Source organism: Pelmatolapia mariae, linkage group LG16_19, assembly GCF_036321145.2.
Source record: "Pelmatolapia mariae isolate MD_Pm_ZW linkage group LG16_19, Pm_UMD_F_2, whole genome shotgun sequence".
Classification (NCBI taxonomy): domain Eukaryota; kingdom Metazoa; phylum Chordata; class Actinopteri; order Cichliformes; family Cichlidae; genus Pelmatolapia; species Pelmatolapia mariae.
In genome coordinates this window covers 69,483,662-69,506,556 of record NC_086241.1, presented here as the reverse complement: position 1 = coordinate 69,506,556, position 22,895 = coordinate 69,483,662, and the positions used below count along the sequence as shown (strand labels likewise).

Genomic DNA, 22,895 nt, shown 5'->3' with positions numbered 1-22,895 from the left:
TGTGTGTGTGTGTGTGTGTGTGTGTGTGTGTGTGTGTGTGTGTGTGTGTGTGTGTGTGTGTGTGTGTGTGTGTGTGTGTGTGTGCGTGCGTACATATGCATGTGGTTTCAGGCCTGTGGTGAGTGATGCAGCGGTTTCAAAGTCCGACCTTTCTGATGCTGATGGCGTCAGCGACACTCTGAGCAGATATGGAAACAAACTAAACATTAACTTGTTACACTGTTTAATATATGAACACATCAATGTTTCACCTCATAATGAATAACCAATCACAGCCACAGAATCCCCCGTTTTCTCAGCTTGAGTCTTTTGCCTTTCACATCAGTTAACCATGATGCCAATCACCCTCCTGAAACCAACCCCCCCCCCCCCCACACACACACACACACACACATAGATATGTCAGTAAAAGTTATGTTTGCAAAAAGGGGGGAGGAGGTAGAACATTATATATGATATATACATTAGGTGAGTGTGCAGTAGTAGCATTTATGTAGCAAGCAGGTGAATTCTGTACATCAAGTGAATAAATAAGAATAAACAATCTGAACATATTTAACATTGAAGGAATTTGAAATGTACATTGTGCCGCTGGGTTTACAGTGTCTGGGAGAGAGTCCTGTCTCAGTCACTTATGGATGATGTGAGAGGGCGGGTGTGTGTGTGTGTGTGTGGGTGGGGGGGATAGCAGCTCCCCCTGAGTCTCTCTGTCCTTGCCTGGATGATGAGGAACCTTCTACCTGATTGCAGAAGTTGGAACAGTTTGTTGCTCAACAGCGATGAGCAAGTAACAAACCTCAACAACACTAAAACACAGCACTGATATTTACAGCACGGCTCAGGCCAAACGAGTCCACAGACGCATTCAAAGGTCCTTCCATAGTTTAGAAACTGCAGCCTCGACAGCACTGTTTAGTTTTCAGTCTAGAACGAGGAACCGCCAACGGGTCTGGGTCAGAGGCCGTCGGTGACCTGCAGGACTCGAGTCTGAGAGCGCGTGCACAGACGGAGAAACAGGTGACGAGGCCAGTGACAGGACATCAGCAGCCTCGCAGCAGCATTTTGGAGCGTTCACAGGCCATCTGAAGACGACACAGCACGAAACACAGGCATCGAAAAGCACTTCTCATTCCAGCTTGGACGTCGTTGTAAATGTAACACCTACATTTCTGACAAGTGAGAGATGATTAGCAGCCATCCAGATGTTTTTGGCATCAGTACCACAGGACATCATCTGCATAGCAGTGATATGAGATGCCCTTAAAGATGCTGGAGATGTGTTTGTGTGATAGTAAATACAGTGCAGGACAAAGTGACAGAGGTGGAGGAGAGTCACAGATTCATCATAACTGATGATTGCATGCAGAGTAAACACACAGTGAAGAGGAAACCCCGTCTGAGTCGTAAACCTGTCTGCGGTCAGGTACCTGCAACGCTGCACTGCCTGATGAAACGAGACGAGTGTGTCAGTGACACATCTTTGTTTACATGTGTCTGTGATAAAGATCCATCAAAAGCATTTCATATGTGTTTCCAAATAAATGAAATATGCACACAGAGTCAGGCTCCACAGTCTCTGCTTCTTCATCGCTGCAGCTCTTTGTGGCCAGCCGGAGATCGAGGAGCCGCCTGGTAAGACTGTAATGTTGGAGAGATCCTGATGTGAAGGTTCACTTTGTTCCACAATAAACAGAAACCAACTTCACCCGGGAGCAGTGTGAGGACACTCCAAGCATGACGGAGAAACGGAGGCCAGAATGAAAACCAAGTGATTCACTTTATCACACTTTATTGGAAAACCTCAGAAAACTCCATTAATCCTAATCCCATCCGAAATCTGTGATCAGCTCGGAGCTCTGAGGCAGGAAACACGAGCAGGAAGCAGACTCACAGGTAGCGAGGTGAAGACAAAAAGTAGACCTTAGGCTGATGAGACGCTCCAAGAATTCAAAGTCCATGAAATTTAAAACCAGCTAAAGCCATAAAATCCCAAAACAAGCAGGGAACACGTGACACAGGACCCGAGTGGAAACACCTGGGTAACCACAGACAGGTGAAATGAAGCATGAAAAACAAGACATGGGAAGTAAAACTAAAAGACACGGAGAGTTCAGCTAAAACATCAAACTGTGAAGCTACGACTCTGCAGAGAAACTAGGATTTCAAAACATCAAGAACTAACAGAGAATAACTCAGACTCAACCTCACACATGAAGAATATAAACTAAGGACTGAAAACGACAAAACTCAGAGACCATTACACAGAGAAGGTCACATACCTGCTAATTAGCATGTTCCTGTCCTCATATCCCAGCCGGTCTCGGCAGATGGCCCCGCCCCTCCCGGCAGATGGCCCCGCCCCTCCCTGAGCCTGGTTCTGTTTGGAGTTTCTTCCTGTTCAAAGGGAGTTTTTCCTTCCCACTGTCACTGCAGTGCTTGCTCATAGGGGGCAGTAGGTCTTTATGTGACAATATAAAGTGCCTTAGGCGACTGTTGTTGTAGTTTGGTGCTGTATAAGTAAATTGAATGAATTAATGCTGAGGATCATCCAAAGAAAAAGCTGCTTTCAGCCTCTTCACTGCCACAGCAGGTCTGACTCGGCACAGTTTTTTTTGCCGGATGTTGGTTTTGTGTCTCTGACTTAAAGTGAACATTCAGTTAGAAACGTTTCAATATGAGGGGACTGACCCACTGTGGTGATGATAACAGCTCCTTCCTGCCTCTCTGTGGATTCTTTCTCACTGTCTAAGGTGAGGAATCAAATCAAATCAAAGTTTATTTATATAGCACATATTAAAACAACAGTGTTGACCATAGTGCTTCACAGTCAGTCAAAACACGAAACAATTAAAACAAACAATAAAATAGGACAACAAACAATAGGTAACAAGACAATAAACTAAAAATCAGCCAACTAGTTAGAATCAAAGGCCAAAGTAAACAGATAAGTTTTAAGACGAGATCTAAAAGACTGGATAGACTCGGCCATACGAATATGTACAGGGAGGGTATTCCAGAGTCTAGGTGCCACGATCGCAAAGGCCCGGTCTCCTCTCGACTTCATTCAAGACCTAGGTTGTGCAAGGAGCAAGTGATTGGATGATCTAAGTGTTCTGTTGGGATTATATAGGTGGAGTAGGTCAGAGAGATAGGTGGGCGCTAAATTATTCAGAACTTGATAGGTGAACAAAAGAATTTTAAAATCTATGCGATATTTAACAGGGAGCCAGTGTAATTTGGCTAATATTGGAGTTATGTGTTCATGGATTCTTGTACCTGTTAAAAAACGCGCAGCTGCATTTTGAATTAACTGAAGCCGGTAAAGAGAAGAGTGTTGGAGGCCCGAGTAAAGGGAGTTACAGTAGTCCAATCTGGATGTGATAAATGCGTGAACAAGCTTTTTAAGTTCCTTTAAAGGGAGGAACGACTTTGCTTTGGAAATCTGACGCAACTGGTAAAAGCTGTTTTTCACCACAGTGGAGACCTGTTTCTCAAGTTTAAAAGAGCCATCCAGGAACACTCCGAGGTTTCTTACAGTGGGCAAGAGATGGCTAGCGAGGGGGCCTAGGGCATCAGTCAACTGGTCTAGCGGGGTGTGACTACCAAAGATTATGATTTCGGTCTTATTCTCGTTTAACGTAAGAAAATTATGTGATAACCAAATTTTTACTTCATGCAAACAGTTGAACAGAGGTTGCAAAGAAGCAGACACATCGGATTTCAGAGGTGAATAAATCTGGATATCATCGGCATAACAGTGAAAGGAGATGTTGTATTTTCTAAAAATTAATCCCAACGGCAACATATACAAAGAGAAAAGAGCAGGACCGAGCACGGACCCTTGGGGCACACCACAATAAATAGGGGCAGAAGCCGAAGAGTGTTGCCCCATAGCAACAGAGAAGGACCTCTCTGAGAGGTAGGATTTAAACCAAGATAAAACGGTACCTTTGAGACCAACAACATGTTCCAATCTTGATAGAAGAACGTTGTGATTAACCGTGTCAAAAGCAGCAGTCAAGTCAAGTAAAACTAAAACCGCGGAATAGCCAGAGTCAACAGTTAAGAGAAGATCATTAAAAACTCTAAGTAAGGCTGTCTCTGTGCTGTGGCGAGGTTTAAAACCAGACTGAAACTTTTCATTTATACTATTTGCAGCTAAAAATTCCTGAAGTTGTTTTAGAACGACCTTTTCCAATATTTTGGAAATAAAAGGGAGTTTGGAGATCGGCCTGTAGTTAGTGAGATCATTAGCGTCAAGATTTTTCTTTTTCATAATAGGTTGCACAACAGCATGCTTAAAGACAGACGGTACACAACCTGATGACAACGATGCATTCAGCAGAGATAAGATACAAGGACCAATAACATGTAAAGCTTCCTTAAAGAAACGAGAAGGAAGAATATCATGCGGGGAACCAGAGATTTTGAGGTGATCAATTATATCTTTTAAAGCAGAATAAGACACTGGCTGAAACTGTTGAAAGACAGTCAAGCATTCAGAGGCTGGAACTGGATCTAGAACTGATGAAAAATGAGATGAATGAGAAGCCCTTAGAGCTGAGATTTTGTCAGAGAAATACTTTAAGAATTTATCACAAAGAGCAGGGGAGGCATCCCTAAAAAGGAAGAGCTCGGTGTTGGCCTGCTTCATCATGTGAAGGTGGGTGGTGTTCTGCTGTGATGAAGCTGCAGATGGACTCTTTGTGAGATGCAGCTCCTCCTTCGTTCAGACAGATCCAGCTGAAGTCGGCCTCAAACTCGTCTTTGTTTACAGGTTTGTTTAAACCTGCCGACGGCTGTCGATCACACTGATCAGCTGCTTACAGCGTTTTATTTGAGCTTTGCTGTGATGCTTAGTAAATGTCCAAACATGTGAATGATACTCTGAGGTCCACGGAGCAGCTGCTGAGATCAACCAATCTTATCTGAGTATAAGGACTGAAAGACAAGAGCGGTGTCTGTCGAGGCCTACCCCTCACAGGTCAGAGGGCGTGTCTTCCTGCCTGTGACCTGTGACCCTCTCTAGCCACCTAATGGAGCAGACTCAAGTTGGGAATATGAGCCTCTGTGAAAGCAGCTCCTGCTACAGAGGTAATAAGAGAGGCCCTGAAGCTTCTTTACAGGATTTACCAGCTGTGATACTGACTGAGCACAGGACTTCTTCTTCTGTGGTGTACTCGAGGGCACACTTATCCACGAACGTGACTGTGTGACCGTGACGTGATCCTTCCACGTCATCTGTTGGGTTGGTGAAACATGAAGCTCATGTCCTCTGCAGTCTTAATAATCATCAGCTGACTACGAGGCGAGTTATTCATGCTGTGACATATACCATTTATTTTTCCTGCAGTATGCTGTCAATACACAGGGGCCTGATGATTTAAGACCTTGTATGTGAGGAGCAGGATTTTGAATTCTGGATTTAACAGGAAGCCAATGAAGGGAAGCCAATACAGGAGAAATCTGCTCCTTCTAGTCCCTCATGAATCTCTCCATAAATTACAGTTAGTTCACAACACAGCTGCTCGTATTGTTTCCAGAATTACATCCACTGAACATATAACAGCTGTTCTTAAACAGCTCCATTGGCTTCCAGTTCACCTCCGTGTCAGATCCTGCTTCTTACTTTCAAAGCGCTTCATAGCCTCGCTCCTCCATATTTATCTGATCACCTCCATACGTACTCGCCCCCTCGTACATGCCGCTCTTCTTCAGCTTCCCTTCTGTCTGTTCCGCCTGCTCGCCTGACTATCCTGAGACTCAGAGCCTTTAGTTGTTCTGCCCGAGACTTTGGATGCATTTCTCTGGACCACAAACTCTCTACTTTTAAATCACGTCTCAAAACCATCTGTTCAGGATTGCATACAGCTGATTCTGTCTCAGTCCATTTTTATCTTGCTCAGCTTTGATGCTTTCATGCATGTGTTTTGTTTTACCTTATGTCTAAATCTTATTTTGCCATGTTTATTATATTTTATTGCTGCTATTGTTCTTGTGCTATTGTAAGGTGACCTTGAGGGTCTTAACGGCGCCTATAAATAACATGTATTATTATTATTATTATTATTATTATTATTATTATTATTATTATAGAATTGGTCCTAACACTGAACCCTGTGGAACTCCGTAATTAACCCCAGTGTGAGAAGAGGACTCATTTACATGCACTAATTGGAGTGTGCAGGAAAGCTTCTTCCATAAAGACGACACAAACTGACACCTGAGCGGTGAGTACAGATACATCGCTGCTTCAACACATACAGGACAGACTTGTCAATCACAAGCTAGCCCCGCCCTAATCCCCCCTTCTGACTCCAACAGGACCATCATGTCCAAAGTGAACTTCCTGTTTTATTCAGTCAGACCTGAGAGCAGTGACTGAGCCCATAAACTCATCAGGAATTCTCTCAGACTTCTATCTAATCAGACGTCAGAGGAGTCGCCCCCTGCTGGACATTAGAGAGACTGCAGGTAAGAAGCCTTTCTTCAGCCTGCAGTCTGACTAATCAGCTCTGTGATGTGTGGCGTGACCTCTCATGGAAAGTTTTGTCTGCTCGGTGCGTGGACAGTAAGAGGATCCCTGCTTTTCACAGGCGTCTGCATCTCCTGCGCTCCCTGTGGAGCATTAATGATCCAAACTGTCAGTGAGGAGTAGCTTATCGCTGTAAGCTGATTAAAGCACTTGTTAACCTCATTAAGATGTGTCAGTCAGCCTGCTTACAGGTCTGATTTCTGCTGATTCCTTCTTTACCTTCTCATCAGCCTGCATCGACTCAGGTCCAGCCACTGAAAACGCCTCACCACACTCGTCATTATCTGGCTTTGAGGTCCGCCTCTCCTCCTGTGTTGTGGTCAGTTGTACATTCAGCACGTGGCTGCACAAATGCAGCTGCTCGAACACTAAACACAACCACGAGGCCGCTCAGCCGTCACTGCAGCCACAGCTGAGAGGCCGCTCAGAAGCAGAGAGGAGCAGCTGGTTTTGGGCACATCAGTGTGAAGTGCAGGGTCAGGACTAAAAGGATGAAAATACTGAGATCAGAAATCTTAGACAGGAAGCAGAGCGTGTCTGATCTGAACCACAGCAGCTCTCATTTATCCACCTGCACGTGAAACGCCACAGAGGGGGAATCTGATTGGAGGCCGGAGGGGCGGAGTCGTTTCCTCGGGTTTGAAACATGATAATATCACTAGGTTATAAACTGGGTGACTGGTTATGTTAAACTACAGCAGCCGCTCGGGCTTTTAAAGCTCATTTTCACGGTTTCTGTGGTGATGCGTCGCCTTCTTTGTGCTGCAGACTCAGAGCATCCTTCTTACTGAAACCCTCAGATCAGCTTTTCCAGACTGTTTCAGGGTGGAGCTGAGCCGCCTCCGCCTGTAGCCGGCGTGCAGCAGGTCGAAAGACCGAAACCCAGACCGTCCAGGACCGAGTCCTCACGCAGGCCCGGACAGATCCCCGTGTGCTCGTCCCGGCTGCAGAGGCCTCCGCAGTGATGATGATTACAACTGTTCTTACCCAACAGGTGACACACAGCTGCCACACAGGTACATCACAGGCCCCGAAAGGTTTTTACCTACATCAGATATAGTGATGTCATCATGTTGCCTAGCGACAGAATAAAATGACCTGTTTTTTCCTTCTGAAGCATCGTGTTGTTTTCATTTCAGAGCCAGCAGCACGAACAGGCCGCGGTGTGGACGCGTGAGTATTAATAACACGTGGACCCAAAGGACGTAGCGCTGCCGGCGTTCTGATGGCAGGATGTGTTGGACTTGTGTGACCTGGGCAGCGCATTTTTCTCTGAGCGCGTTTAAAGGTGATTTCTGTAATAACGCAGCGCAGCGCTCCATCCTCCTCCACCTTCCTCGATGCCATTTCCCCTCCAACTCAATCACGTCAGCACGCCTCGCCTGCAGCTTTCTGCACATTTACAGAATCCAACATTCAATCAGGACACCATTCCCCCTCCAGGCCGATATCTGAGCTTTGCTCTGACGCGTCACATGAAATGTACTTTCTACAGTCACAGCCTGAAAATAAAAACACAATAAAAGCAGAGGAGAATCACCAGGTTTTAACCCCTGAACGCCTCGTGCATCATATTAGAAACAGACAGTTTCTGTCTACATCATCAGAGTGATTGTTTCCCTCAAAAACCTAAAGAAACAGAAAAATACATTTTTAAGGAAAAAACTACAGATGTAGCAAATCTGACACATTAAAATTCTGATATATGTAGTAAAAGTAAAAAAAAACAGCGAAAAAGAACAAATGATTTTATTTTGAATAAACTTTTTTCATGCACATTTATTTAGTGCTTTGCTTACAGTGCACTGAGGTAAACAGGCAGTAACTGTTTTATAAAGGTCTGTGTTATTCTGTCACGTTTAGTCCTGAGTGTACCCGCAGCACGGTTCAGTCTAATTAGTGGCATGTCTGTGTAAAAGAAGCTGTAGGATGGAGGTGTGATGGTGTTTGGATCATTACAGCGCTGACACAGACAACAGGCTGCTCCGCCCGTCTCCACCCCCTTTGAGAAAACCTTCTCATTGGCTGCCCCTCACAAACAGCAGGTATGTAGATGTCAGCATGTCTGCTCTCTGGAGCGTCATACGTGTCCCTCCGTTGGATAAGTAGAACATCAAACAAAAAAGCTTTTCTTACTTTCAATTCAAAATAAATCTCTTCATCGAGTATCAGAGAATAAGAAACATGGTCTCAGCGTCGCTCTGTTTCCAGTTTAGCGTGTTAATAACAGCCAGAAAAGACTGACTCAGTGTTTTTAAGGCTGATGGAGCTCCTGTAAGTTTGGACAAACTCCAACCTGCGGAGGAAAAATCTGCAAATCATCCAAGAAAGAATCAAAAAAGGTAAAAGAAAGCTGTTTATGGATAAGAACTATAGTGAGACGACTGCCTGATGTTTAGCAGTTCATCTCTGGAGAAAGTGATGTGGTCTGAGTGACCAAAAGCGCAGAAAATAAACAGAAACAAGAAAAGTGCGAGAGAGCGCAGTACCAAGGCTGCCATCCGCGGCGCCATCTTGGATAGGAAAAGAAAGCTGTTTAACGCAGATCATTGATTTCTTTTATTCACATCTCATTTCTACAAAACATATAAATCATCTTCCGCTCATTTACTGATAAACAAACACAGAGAGGACGATTTAACAATGCAGTTCCTCCAGCGTCCTGCAGAGGCAGCAGTGAGTCGGTCCCATAGACTCCCAGGTAAAATGAAACCTGCTCGCAGCCTGATGCACAAACTGTTTGGTCTCTAGAGATAATTTTGTCCCTCGTAACACCAGATTAACTCGTATTAACTCATTATTATTATCATTATTAAGGTTTAAAATTTGCATTAATGGGGGCGTGGCCTCTTTGACTGACAGGTGAGACACATTTCAGCTGCTTCCCTCAGCTCTGCACCTCGAGGTGGACGTCCTTCCATCTGCAGCAGCACAAACAGTTAACGTGGCCTGAGGCGCTTCCAGAACAACCTGATTTGTGGTGCATGGGCGGAGCCTTTCACAGCCTCGACCCAAACATGTTCCCTCATCATCCTCATCAACGATGACGAGTGCTGCAATAAAATCTGTACATCCGCTCACACGGTACAAGCAGCCATGCATCTCACAGACTATTTTTACCCCAACGGAAGAATTAAGCTGTGATTGGTTCATTACAGCACAGAGCCGGACACCGGGGGTGGGGGGGGGTGGTCACTCTGCTTTGCGAGCATTTAAAGGCAGGCTGAGCGGTTACCAGGCAGCAGCTAAGGCACCCTCACACTCTTCTCCTCTTTCCTCTCAGTTCTGATTAAAACGCGCCGCGCCCTCCTCGTGTCACTTCCAGCAGTCTGGTGATCATGTCAGAGTGGGTGGGGTGAAAGGTCAGGCCATCCACCTCCATGGCCAGGTGACCAGTTTTCCCGCTTCGGATCCCAAACCGGACCAGAGTGGAGAGGAAGGACTCCTCCTGGGTTAGGGAGAGAGGGAGATGAGATCAGCCGCCAGCATTAACTACAGTTTATTTAATCAAGTCACGTTAGCTTCACGTTAGCTTCACGCTGTGAACATTTACCGGCACAGAGGCTCCAGATGAGGCTGTGGGGCACATTTGGTGCTTTTTAATGAGTTTTTAAGCATTTGCGTGTTACCTTTTCCACAGACGGCAGGTTAGTGGTCCAGTCCTGCAGCTGCTCCGTGGAGGTCACAGGTTCCAGTCCCAGCCCCTTCCTCAGGTAGCGCAGGTGTGCCGGGCAGGTGTGGAGCAGGTAGAGCCCGCAGGCCACAGCGTAGCCTCCCCAGTTAGACACGCCTGCAGGAGCACGGGAGGAGGTCAGAGAAGATGGAGCACAGGGTTAATTCAAACTGACCTGCAGCTCACACCAGCTGATAGCTCAGCCTGCATACGCCTGCTGCTGGCTCCGCCCTCCTCTGCTGTTACTGAAGCTGCTGTGTCTGTCAGTGTTTGGACAGCAGTGCTGTGACCAACTGTCCAAACCTTCTACCTTCTTTTGCTGATGCAGCTTTCATAGCTGTTCTTCAAAGAGGAAGAAAAGCTGAAACAGTCACAGCAGCTCAGTGTTGGTGCAGGAAGTCACACCAGGTTAAGATGGCAGACGAGGTCACAGCGAGCTGACTGATGTTCTGCTTCTACCTGCTCATTTACAGCATCCATCAGTGCTGCAACAGTGAGCAGCATGATGCTGCGACAGCTGCTGTGTTCGCAGAGGCCGTACCTGCGGTGACGGCGTGGTCTGCAGGAACCTCACAGGCGATCAGACCGCCTTTGGGCATCAGGCTCTGCACCTTCTCCTTCACCTTCCCCATCCCCAGCTCGTTCCCACCATCACCGATTCCTGCACACACAGACACACACATCATTCAGTCTCCTGTAAGGCTGAGTCGTGATTGGCTGCTGGATTTATCACAGAGTGTAATGATCAGATGGTGGGAGGGTTCCCGCCTGTGGTGCCGATTCCAGGTATGTGCTTGGCAGCGATGAACAGGTCGTCCACAGGATCCACCAGGTGTTTGATGTTCACTGCTCTCATGTTGTAGTAGTTCCCATCTGCGGCGCGTCCGCTGCGCTCTATCGCCACCAGGTGGTCGAATCTGGTAACGAGCATCAGTGTCACATTAGAACCTGCAGCCGTACCTGTGCAGGTGTGAATAACATGCATGAGACAGTTAAAGAACACAGTCTGTGCTCGTTTCCTGTTGTTTGGTCTCACGTGTGATCTGATGATTCACAAACCTGCAGATTCTTCTTTCTCTGTTCAGTCGACTCCAAACACTCAGAGATGCTTTTTATTTGTTTTTGAGGTTTTCTGCATTATGATGACATCATCGTAATGTTACACGTGTCCTTTAGTCACAGCAGCACTCCGTCTGCACACACTGCATGTCGTTATTTTAAGGGCTCACGGGGTTTGAAGTCAGGTGACTCGTCACATGACAGTCCTCACGTGTGTTTGGACTCGCTGCAGAGGGTGGAGCAGGTCTGTGACGGAGAGCTGCTGATCTCTGACTGCGACTAGTAAACTGGACTTTTTCCCATCTGTGCATGAAGGTGCCTCACACGCCAGCTCACCTGGGCTTGTTAGGGTCTCCATGGTGACACAGGAAGTGCCGCGCAGCGTCTGGACCGCCGTCTTCAAATGTGACCAATGGGATAGCAGCCTTCAGGACTCCTGAGGGTGACATCACAGCAGTTTCTTGCACTTTATTTTGAAAATTTTATTTTCTGATTCTGAACATTTCTAAATTAAATTCATCCCAGAGCAGAATTAAAACTCTCACCTGTCCTCACTGCTTCATCGATGATGGTGCGGTTCATCTCCAGCGCCCGGCGATCCGTCACCATGGTCACCTGTTTCCCCAGAGACAGCAGCATGGTTGCCATGGCAATTGCTCCCGGTGGGCCGTCGGTTTCATCGGGAGGGCTGAAGAGGAGACGCAAACGCTGAGAATCACCTGTGTTACTCGTGACCTCTCCCCCATCACAGACTGTAAACAAATGATGGAGGCAGCTTCTGACGCCGCCGCCATCATTTGTTTACAGTCTGATATAATCCGATGTTGAACTTCCTGGTCACACAGAACCAGGAAGCAGCGCTGTGTGTGTGTGTGTGTACCTGTGCATGTAGTGTGTTGGGAAGCCTGTTGTTATGGCAACAGAGGAGGAATGGGATAGAGCCAGACAGGAGCGCAGGAGTTCATCCTGAACGAATAAAGCTCTGATCCCTCGCTCACCTGCAGACGCACAGACACAAACGTTCAAACAAAGAAGACCCGACAGGCGCTGCTCAGACGGGCAGGTAGGAGGACGACCACATGAAAGTCCTGAGGACCTCTGGCTGCAGGTGAAAGGACAGCTAAAGTTCAGTCTGCAGGTAAACTGGCAGAAAAACCCCAAAAACTGTCCCTTCATCAAACACGCTGCAGGGTTTAGTAGCCTCTGTGATGCACAATAATAAAAAGCAGCACCACCCGTATGACAGCAAAGGAGCTTCATACAGTGGGGCAAAAAAGTATTTAGTCAGCCACCGATTGTGCAAGTGCCCCCACCTAAAATGATGACAGAGGCCAGTAATTTGCACCAGAGGTACACGTCAACTGTGAGAGACAGAATGTGAAAAAAAAAATCCATGAATACACATGGTAGGATTTGTAAAGAATTTATCCGTAAATCAGGGTGGCAAATAAGTATTTGGTCACCTCAAACATGGAAAATCTCTGGCTCCCACAGACCTGTAACGTCTTCTGTAAAACGCTTTTCTGTCCCCCACTCGTTACCTGTATGAATGGCACCTGTTCGAACTCATCATCTGTATAAAAGACACCTGTCCACAGCCTCAAACAGTCAGACTCCAAACTTCGCCATGGCCAAGACCAAAGAGCTCTCGAAGGACACCAGGAAAAGTATTGTAGACCTGCACCAGGCTGGGAAGAGTGAATCTACAATAGGCAAGCAGCTTGGTGTGAAAAAATCAACTGTGGGAGCAATCATCAGAAAATGGAAGACTTACAAGACCACTGATAATCTCCCACGATCTGGGGCTCCACGCAAGATCTCATCCCGTGGGGTCAAAATGATCATGAGAACGGTGAGCAAAGATCCCAGAACCACACGGGGGGACCTGGTGAATGACCTGCAGAGAGCTGGGACCAAAGTAACAAAGGTCACCATCAGCAACACACTAAAACGGCAGGGAATCAGATCCCGCAGTGCCAGACGTGTTCCGCTGCTGAAGCCAGTGCATGTCCAGGCCCGTCTGAAGTTTGCCAGAGAGCACATGGATGATACAGCAGAGGATTGGGAGAATGTCATGTGGTCAGATGAAACCAAAGTAGAACTTTTTGGTATAAACTCAACTCGTCGTGTTTGGAGGACGAAGAATACTGAGTTGCATCCCAAGAACACCATACCTACTGTGAAGCATGGGGGTGGAAACATCATGCTATGGGGCTGTTTTTCTGCCAAGGGGACAGGACGACTGATCCGTGTTAAGGACAGAATGAATGGGGCCATGTATCGTGAGATTTTGAGCCACAACCTCCTTCCATCAGTGAGAACTTTGAAGATGAAACGCGGCTGGGTCTTCCAACATGACAATGATCCAAAACACACTGCCCGGGCAACAAAGGAGTGGCTCCGTAAGAAGCATTTGAAAGTCCTGGAGTGGCCTAGCCAGTCTCCAGACCTCAACCCCATAGAAAATCTGTGGCGGGAGTTGAAAGTCCGTGTTGCTCGGCGACAGCCCCGAAACATCACTGCTCTGGAGAAGATCTGCATGGAGGAATGGGCCAAAATACCAGCTACTGTGTGTGCAAACCTGGTAAAGACCTATAGTAGACGTTTGACCTCTGTTATTGCCAACAAAGGTTATGTTACAAAGTATTGAGTTGTATTTTTGTTATTGACCAAATACTTATTTGCCACCCTGATTTACGAATAAATTCTTTACAAATCCTACCATGTGTATTCATGGATTTTCTTTTTCCACATTCTGTCTCTCACAGTTGACGTGTACCTCTGGTGCAAATTACTGGCCTCTGTCATCATTTTAGGTGGGGGCACTTGCACAATCGGTGGCTGACTAAATACTTTTTTGCCCCACTGTATGTCTGTGCGCGCGGCCGTGGACGCCATGCACAGGTGTAACTGGCACAATGAAGACAGTGAGGACTTTAAAGAATCCACAGCTGTTTTTTTATGGTCTGTTTGTTTTTCCTGCAGAATAAACTTTAGTCATGGACTCACCTGAAGCACCTGAGGAGCTTCATCAGGCTCTACCTGCTACATCAGATCTAATCAGCTCAGTTATTCGCTCCTAAAAAAACATCCTGGGCCTTCTACCTGGATCTTCTCCGATCATCACCTCCAGCTGTCTGATCTTCGCCGCCGTCCCCTGAGAGACCAGGCTGTACAGCAAGGGATTCTGGGACACCTGGAAGCACAGGGGGGTCAGCTCAGGATGGGGTTTGGCCTCAGTGGGCGGAGTTATGGTGGAGGTAGGTGAGTCAGGAATGTCGGTGAGGAACATGCAGCCGGGCGAGTGGCTGAAGGCCAGCGGAGGCTCTGAAAGAGACAAACTGTTCAGGTCCTCTGCAGGCTGTGATGTAAGCACAGTATCAGCCAATCAGAGTGCTCACTGTTGCTGAGGATCGCCTCGATCGCAGTCACTCCACACGCCCAAAAGACTGTGACATCACCAGGCTGCAGCTCCACCGCATCACCATAATCCGGCCTGGACAGGTCCTGGATGCCGAGGAGAGCTACACACACACACACACACACACACTGTATATAAAAGATGGCCATAGTCATCTCGACACCACATTTTGAAGCCTCATCATCGGAGTTTTGTTCAGATTAGCTGAGGTGAAGCTAGCAGACAGCTAGCAGCTACAGCCACCTGTGTCACCATCCACCTGTCAGTCACAGAGGCCACGCCCCTAATAATGCAGCCTAAACTGTTGTTCTGAAGAGACCTCAGAGGCCAAACAGTTTGTGTATCATCCTGTAAACATGTTTTTTCTGCTGTAAGGTTTTAACATGAGGACTGACTCACTGCTGCCTCTGCTGGCTGTTAGAGGAGCTGCAGGTGAGTGTGTGTGTGTGTGTGTGTGTGTGTGTGTGTACCTGGATCTCCTATGTGTACAGGAGCTCCATGTGCCAGTGGGTTGAGATGAGTGACCCTCACTGCTGCATCCAACAGAGCGGCTGGGACGGGACGCATCGTGACCACCAGAGGGCAGCTGAACGCTCCTGCAGGAACACAGGGAACTGCAGTCTGCGCACACACACACACACACACACACACACACACACACACACACACACTGATGAGCTGGTGGAGAAGCTGGATGCCTCTCTGGATGCACTGTCACATGAGCCCGCTCTACGCTCCTGCAGAGTTTCATCAGAATTCATTGAGAATTTCCAAGCTCGTGTTTAGCGACAGAATGACACAAACGCTGCCAAACACACCCTGCTGATGGGCGTGACTACTCCCACTTCACTTCTACCCCTCGGACACATCACGAGTGTGTCACAGTGAACGTGAAATAATTCAGGAAGTCGACTGGACCTGAGAGAATAAATGAATACTGAGAAAACACGACTGGCCATAAAATCACTGATGATGATCCAACTAAAACATCTGCTCGACTGACTGATCCTTTCACTGCACCCACAGTGCTTCAGCCTGAGCTGCACAGCACACTGTCAGCGGCCCAGCGACCCAGCGTACCCTGTACATGCTGACGTTCTTGCCCTGCTCCACGTTCCTGACGGGGACTCCGGCTTCTTTCAGTCGGCCCTCGAAGCCAAAGCTGCAGCCCAGATAGAAACACACCATGTCTGACCACGACCCGGGACGCTCCGCCTGCTGCCCGGGTGGAGACCTGCGAGGCAGAGGGAGGCTGATCACTGACTGTTACGCTACAGGAACCAACAGGTGAGGCAGCAGCTTGTGTTTGTGCTTTAATGTCGAGTTTTCAGTGAAAGCAGCACGGAGGAGCTGGTGTAGAGTAATTCCTGGGACACAAGCTAAAAGCACGTTAGATTTCAGGAGAGATCCTGCCGGAGACGTCGGTATGCTTTAACCAGAGCCCATTTCAACAGTAAGTTATTATCAGGACGCAGTCACGGCTGAGGCTCAATGATTACCCCGACTCATGTTTAACATTACCTGTGTGCGTCACTGTACGTCTGCAGGCTGGAGACGGTTTTCACCAGCCGACCATCCTCATACACACAGTACTGCGAGATGTCCGTCCTACAGGAAACACAACCAGGAAACACTCGATCAGGAAAAATAAAACAGACACAGTCGGAAAGCTCCACCCTTCGTTGGAGTCAGACGGGTATAGGGCAGAAAAATAAGAACACTGTGAGCCCTCGGGCTTCTAGTCGATGCACCCGTGGTGTCACACCACCTGCCGGCCCGGCCACAGGCGGCGTGACAACAAACCCCGTCCTCTCAGGCTGAGGGGTGTCCGAAACAAACATCCACCAAACCGTCTGTGTGGCGTCTGTCTCTTCGTGCTTGCTCCTCTCAGTTTGCAGAACAGAAGTTCAATCATTTCATCACATCACGTAGTTTCAGGATCAAACACCTTCTTCTTTGTTCCAGCTTTTCTGAATCAAATTCAAAATGAGCAGATTTTATAATGTGATGTGCTTGTTATCTGAATAGACTCTGCTCTCGCCTCACAGGTGAGCGCTCCAAAGGTTGCTGAGAGTCAGCAGGAGCTTTGTGCTGCATGGAGAACGATGTGAATGGACTCAGGATTTCAAATCATCGGCTCACAGAACCAAACGTAAACCTGCTGCAGGACGTCTGAGAGGACAGGAAGTCCTACCTGATGTCAGCGTGCTGAGCCAGAGGCGGACAGGAAGTCTCTCCTGACTGGCTGCGATAAAGGAGCGGCAGGGGGGCGGGGTTACTGCGACAGAAGGCATGGAAGTCATCGGCGAGGTGGTTTGGCAGGACGACCACATTAGCCTGCTGGTATCCTGAAACGCACACACACGCACACACACGCGCACACACACGCGCACACACACGCGCACACACACACGCACACACACACGCACACAGATGTTACAACAGAGAGAAACCAAGAAGCCCTGACCCTCCGGGCAGCTCTGCAGGATGACATCATCGTTTCAGGCACGTCCAGAGCTCGTGGTCACCGCTGAGGGCGGGAACCAGTACGTTGACACCTCCACCCTCGCTCTCAGCTCCATCTGCACCGTACCAGCTCCAGCCTCCATCCTCCACACCAACCTGTCCATCAATCTGCTCAAACTTGTCAACATGACCCTGAAGACACCTGGTCGTCTCCGCTGGAGGCAGAAACTCCTCGCCAACCCGGAGCGAGCACTCCACGCTTTTTCAGACTCGGAGCAGCCGTTTCTCATTCCTGCTGCTTCACCCTCGGCTGAAAAGCAGCCCAGAGGAAGCTGGAGGCTGCCGGTCAGTGAAGCCAGAAGGACCACATCGTCTGCAAAAGGCAAAGATCCCGAGGACCCCAAACCCTCCACCGCCTGGCTGAGTCCAACATCCACCTGACCTGATACCCCATACACCCCCCCAGACACTCCGGGAGACACGTCCACAACACTCATGGATACTAACTGAGGATGACTGGAGAGTATACATGTTTACTGGTAGAACAAGCTAACGTTCTTACTGGACGCTAACTCGCTAAAGCAGCTCCTTTACTAAACCAACAAATCAGCAGAAATTTCACCTCTAAGCCTGTCCTAAGCCTGTCCTAAGCCTGTCCAGTTCAGATGATCTCTTACCGTTGGCTAATCCTGTTGTGGTCTTTATTCTGGGGTCTTTCTGCCGGATTAACAGCCTCAGATTAGCAGGACTCAGATTATTTAAATGTTCCGACTTCATCATCTCACACGCAAACATGTCAGTGAGCTGCTTCCTGTTTACCTGTCACTGTCACGGAGCAGGAGGTGAAAGACCCGAGAGAACAATGAGCTGCTCTTATCTGCTTCACTACAGTTAATGTTTGAGCGGGCAGCAGTCGATGAAGTTAATCTTTGAAACGCTCCAGACTTTAAACCCCACTCACTCTTTCTCCTTCCCTCACTGCTCTCCTCCATCAGTGTTTTCTTTTGTGTGTGTGTATGTGTGTGTGTGTCACCTGTGTCCATAGCAGAGGTACCGATACCCCTGAGGTATCTGACGGCGCATCGAGCAGCTCTCACTGCAGACAGCATGCTTCTTCACCTAAATGTTAAAAAACATAATGAGTAAACTGAGGAATAGGCGAGCTGTCTGATTGGTTAATTCACTGGTGAACAGCCAATGAAATATAATCTGCGGCAACACTTTGTGTACTTAGATTCAGACGCTTATTTATGTGAAACTTCGTAAACTGTCAGGACAGCAGAACATTGGTGTAAATGAAGCTGAGAGCAGGGATCCAACACCTGCCAGGTGAGGATTCATCAGGGTAACCCGCTCTGCTCGCTCCCACTCATCTCCAACCATCACAGCAGGTCTCACTGCCACCTTTAAACCTCCTTTGTCACTCATACTGCTCTCCTTCTCGTCTCCTCCCTGCCTGCACTCACCTCCTTGCGGATGCTCCTGCCTGACATCATCTGTCCATCACCACTGCAAACAGGAAGTGGCTCAGAGACCACCTGACAGTAAAGTTCAGGCTACACTGATCCAATACTTTGCACAAAAACATAATGTGTTTGGAAAATCAAAACTATTATATATCAAATTATACCTTCATGATGAATACAAGACATCACATCACTATTCCTCTTGTTTAATTATGAAGAATTATCTTACAAGGAAAAACAAAACCTGAAAAGTCAATACTCACATGTTAAAATCTTCAATTAACACTGAAAAATAATTTTACAGCTGAGAAACGTTTTATTAATACCCCAGAAAGGGGTCAGGGTCCAGGAAGGGGTCAGGGTCCAGGAAGGGGTCAGGGTCCAGGAAGGCTGGACGCTTTCAGTGGGAGAAGCGTTTCGTCATCATCAGGTTTCGACTTTATAAACAGAACTTCTGCTCACTGACTGACACTAGCACCCCTGACTCACAATGGGCTGTGAGGTCAGTTTATGATCAATGATATGCAAACTGTGATTGATCATTGATCGGCTATGACAGTGATCAATGATCTTTGATCTGTTTATAAGGTTGGAAATCTGCAGTCAGCTGAGACTGAAGAAGTTAGCTGGAAGTTTCTCCCACAGTACACTACATTAAAAATAGAAATCTCTATTTTAATATGAAAATCTCCGCTCGGATGGACCAGAGCCGTTAAGCTAACGGTCCTAAAGTTCCTCCGACAGTGTGATTAAACTCACGGTGTGACGGGTTATCCGCGGAGTGTCGGGCTCGGTGATGACAGCTCCACAGGCTAACAGCTGCTAGCAGCTAACAACCGCTAACAGCTAAGTCCAGGGGCTGCAGCCTTCGAGGGCCCATTACATCGCAGCGAGGCGACGAAGGTTATTCCAGTGCGTCCTCAGTTTCCCGGATTTGAAGGACGTGTCGAGCGGGTCACCGTATCCCAGCATTCATAGCGTGGCGGTGGAGAAGTTTTCGAAAAAATGGCGGGCGGCCGAAGAGGAAAGTTTTAAACGTAAGTACTGAGTTTTATGTCTTATTTACGCAGCGATACAAATGTTCTAATAACAAAGAACATGAAAGCATGACTGTCACGTGACATTAGTGATGTTAGGTTCATGTTCTACTTGGTTTAAAAGCTTTTACTTTGAAATATACGCCGTTCAATCGTCGGCTTTAATCTTACAGAGATGATAATGATTTTATGTTTAATTAAAGTCAGTAACATTTCCACAAACCGAACAAGCTGACATGTAGACTAGTGATGTGTCGGTCGCGAACGAAACGGCTCTTAGAGCCGACTCTTTGAAGTGAACGACGCGAGCCGGCTCCTTATTGGGAGCCATGGGGTTTTTTTCTGTGTTGTTTCACTTTAAATTTGTTTAAAAGAAAAAAGCTGAAAATGTAATTAGTTAAAAGTTGAAATGTAAAAAGTTGGTTTTTATATTATATGATATATTTATTACATTTAATGTGGAGTGAATAAATAGAAGTATATTTACGGTGGCCCCTAGAGACAAAGCACGTACAAACCCCAAAGCACGTACAAACCCCAAAGCACGTACAAAACACAACAGAAGTGCTCCAGGATGCTAGGCGCTGTGTTGAGCTTTTGTTACCTAGTGGCTACACAAGCCAGGAAGTACCAACGACCGGATTTGGTGTGTGGTAGTAACAGGTAAATGAACATTTTTTTAAATTATTTAAATATATATGAGTGCTTGTGTATAAATACACAAACAATACACATATGCTTTCAATTGTGTAATTTAAGTGATCTACGTAGCTCTGTTTTGGAAGTTCAGTTAACGCTAGAAATGTGTTTTGGAGTTTGTACGTGCTTTGGAGTTTGTACATGCTTTGTCTCTAGGGGCCACCGTATATATTTATATATAAACATATATAAATAAAACCACGTTTGTTTTTTTTACATTATTAATTCCTTTTGTGCATAATTTTATATTGTTGTTAATAATAAATTAATTAAAGCAACAAAACAACCTGAAGAGCCAGTTGGGAGCCGAAAGAGCCGGCTCTTTTTAGTGAGCCGAGCCGAAAGAGCCGGTTCTCTAAAAAGAGCCGGAAATCCCATCACTAATGTAGACAGGCTGTGGAGGCTGCCCGGTTTTCAGTCACTAGCAGGATTCACTGCACTGTTAATGTTAGCTATGTTATATTGCTGCCTCTGTTCGGTGGTGTCGAGCCAAACGGACTTTAATGTGTGTTTGAACGAGCTGACGGTTCACTCGTTAAGCTGAAAGAAAGATGCTTTAATCACAGGAGTCACACATGTGTCCACTGTACCATCTGGGAACTCTTCTTGTTTAGCACTCGTAATAACACAAACACTAAATCCTCCTTCTCTTGTGCTGTTTTGTAGCAGTGTATACACCTGAGACTGTCACCTGTCTGTCTGTCCTGCACTCTCTCTCTGTTTCTTTCTCTCTGATTGTGGAATAAAAGTATGAACATGTATTTATAAGTTACACTTGTGTTTGACTCCTGCAGCTTATCACACATTTGATTTCCATGTGTGACAACTGCAAATGTCCAGAGTGAGGACAGACTGAGGGACCCACTGCTGCACATCATCTGTGAGGCTTTGCACCCCTGATGATCCACCAGGACAAACTCAGCAGTGTGTGAGGAAGAGGAGGAGGAAGAGCCGGCACCCAATGTACCTGAAAATAAATGTCCATGTTTTTTCCACAGTATTGGATTAGTGCTGTATTCGTTGCATCATAATGTTTCTATCCTTTATATATTCTGAGGAAAGTTGATCCATAGTGTTCTGTGTTTGGATCATCTCTGCCCAGTTTGACCCAGCCTGTCAGTCTGTTTAAGGCTCTGATATGTATTTATGATCTGGCCTGATTGTCTCACCCAATAAAGGAATATTTAATATATCAGTATCAGCCTACTCTTCATACCAAAACATGCAGTTAATCACAGCTTCAGACAAATTTAGTAATTTTATGAACTGAACAGCACGTTGAAGACATTGATATATCAGCTGTTGACAGGTCGGTCTTTATAATGAAGATCCAGTGTTCCCACTCTCCAGCGCTCTGTGTGAAAGCAGCTGCTAAAATGTGAAAATGATTAAAAATGGTGTGTTTGGTGACCCGCTGTGGGTCTGCAGACCTGCTGTTAGGTGGTGACGTGTCCGTAGGCGGGTGGAGCTGTCTGGGGTCGTTCATGGCTCTGCAGCCGCTCACACAGAAACATGGATAAATACTGTATTTGATTTAAATGCAGGTTTACCAACATCATAGTAGCACAAACAGAGCGTACAGTTTAGATTTCCTGCTGCTCTGCAGTCGTCTTCTTCTGCTGCCATTAGAGGTCCTCCATCTCCTCCTATCCCAGCATCCTCCTCTGTCACTCCGGCCCTCTGCATGTCCTCCTTTCTTTTGTTTAGTTGGCTTGGTTTGTATATCCTTCTTATTTCTTTTTGCAAACTGGCTTGTATATTTGTACATTTTATAAGAGCACATTCCTCTGTTAATTCTGTCAGTATGTATATAGAGCTGCAGAACACACACAGCAGGGAACTGAAATTTTGCATAAATCGATCTTTAACCTGGATTTTGTCAGGTAACTGTGACGGTCAGGCGGGAGCTGTTTGATGAGCTGACATGGTGTGACCAGCTATACTCTGCTACGTCTTATCTTTTTAATCCATACGTACTTTAAACTGTCCCTCATTCACCTCAGATACCCCTTCTGACCTGCCGAGGGTATGGGTGAGTCCAGCGTTGTGCAACCTTCAGCTTCCAGAGAGCTCAGCTCACACGCAAAGATCACAGCAGGTGATGGCACATTAAAGCAGGAGCCCAGCTCAGGTCTGACAATAAATTCAAACAATAATAATAATAATAATCGTCCAGTGCTGAGACAGTAAAACCTGCAGTTCCTCTAATGTCCAGCAGAGGCAGCAGTGAGTCAGTCCCCATACAGTCCCGTGTTAAACATGTTTACAGCCGGAAACACCAGTCATGGCGGCCATGTCCATCTTTTATTTACAGTTAAACAGGGGCAGTCAGTGAGTGTGGTGTTTTGAATGGGACACCTGTGTCTGTGAGGTGTGTCGTGCTCCTGGATCAGCACATCTGAACAGGTGAAGTCACACCTGGGTTTTATCACCACTGGGGGGGTGGGGTCACAGAGCTTGTACATATATTAGAATTAAGATGAATAAAAGAAAAAATAAACAGCGTGCTGATGTCACCACTCTGACCTCTGTGTGGTTT

The 22,895-nt window shown here is 46.8% G+C and overlaps 1 protein-coding gene across 1 annotated transcript; it reads right to left on the bottom strand.

Annotated features, from left to right (window-relative positions):
• Positions 1–8,878: 8,878 nt before the first annotated feature.
• dglucy (D-glutamate cyclase) lies at positions 8,879–19,541 on the bottom strand. The gene is made up of 15 exons (XM_063496828.1): positions 19,380–19,541; positions 18,188–18,273; positions 16,883–17,036; positions 16,210–16,296; positions 15,769–15,922; positions 15,159–15,309; positions 14,669–14,791; positions 14,373–14,594; positions 12,148–12,265; positions 11,813–11,955; positions 11,604–11,703; positions 10,977–11,125; positions 10,750–10,869; positions 10,165–10,325; positions 8,879–9,983 (listed from the first exon to the last, which is right to left on the bottom strand). Exons 2-15 carry the CDS (start codon positions 18,261–18,263, stop codon positions 9,825–9,827), a joined length of 1,917 nt encoding a protein of 638 aa, XP_063352898.1. The 5' UTR covers positions 18,264–18,273; positions 19,380–19,541; the 3' UTR covers positions 8,879–9,824.
• Between the last annotated feature and the right edge of the window lie 3,354 nt (positions 19,542–22,895).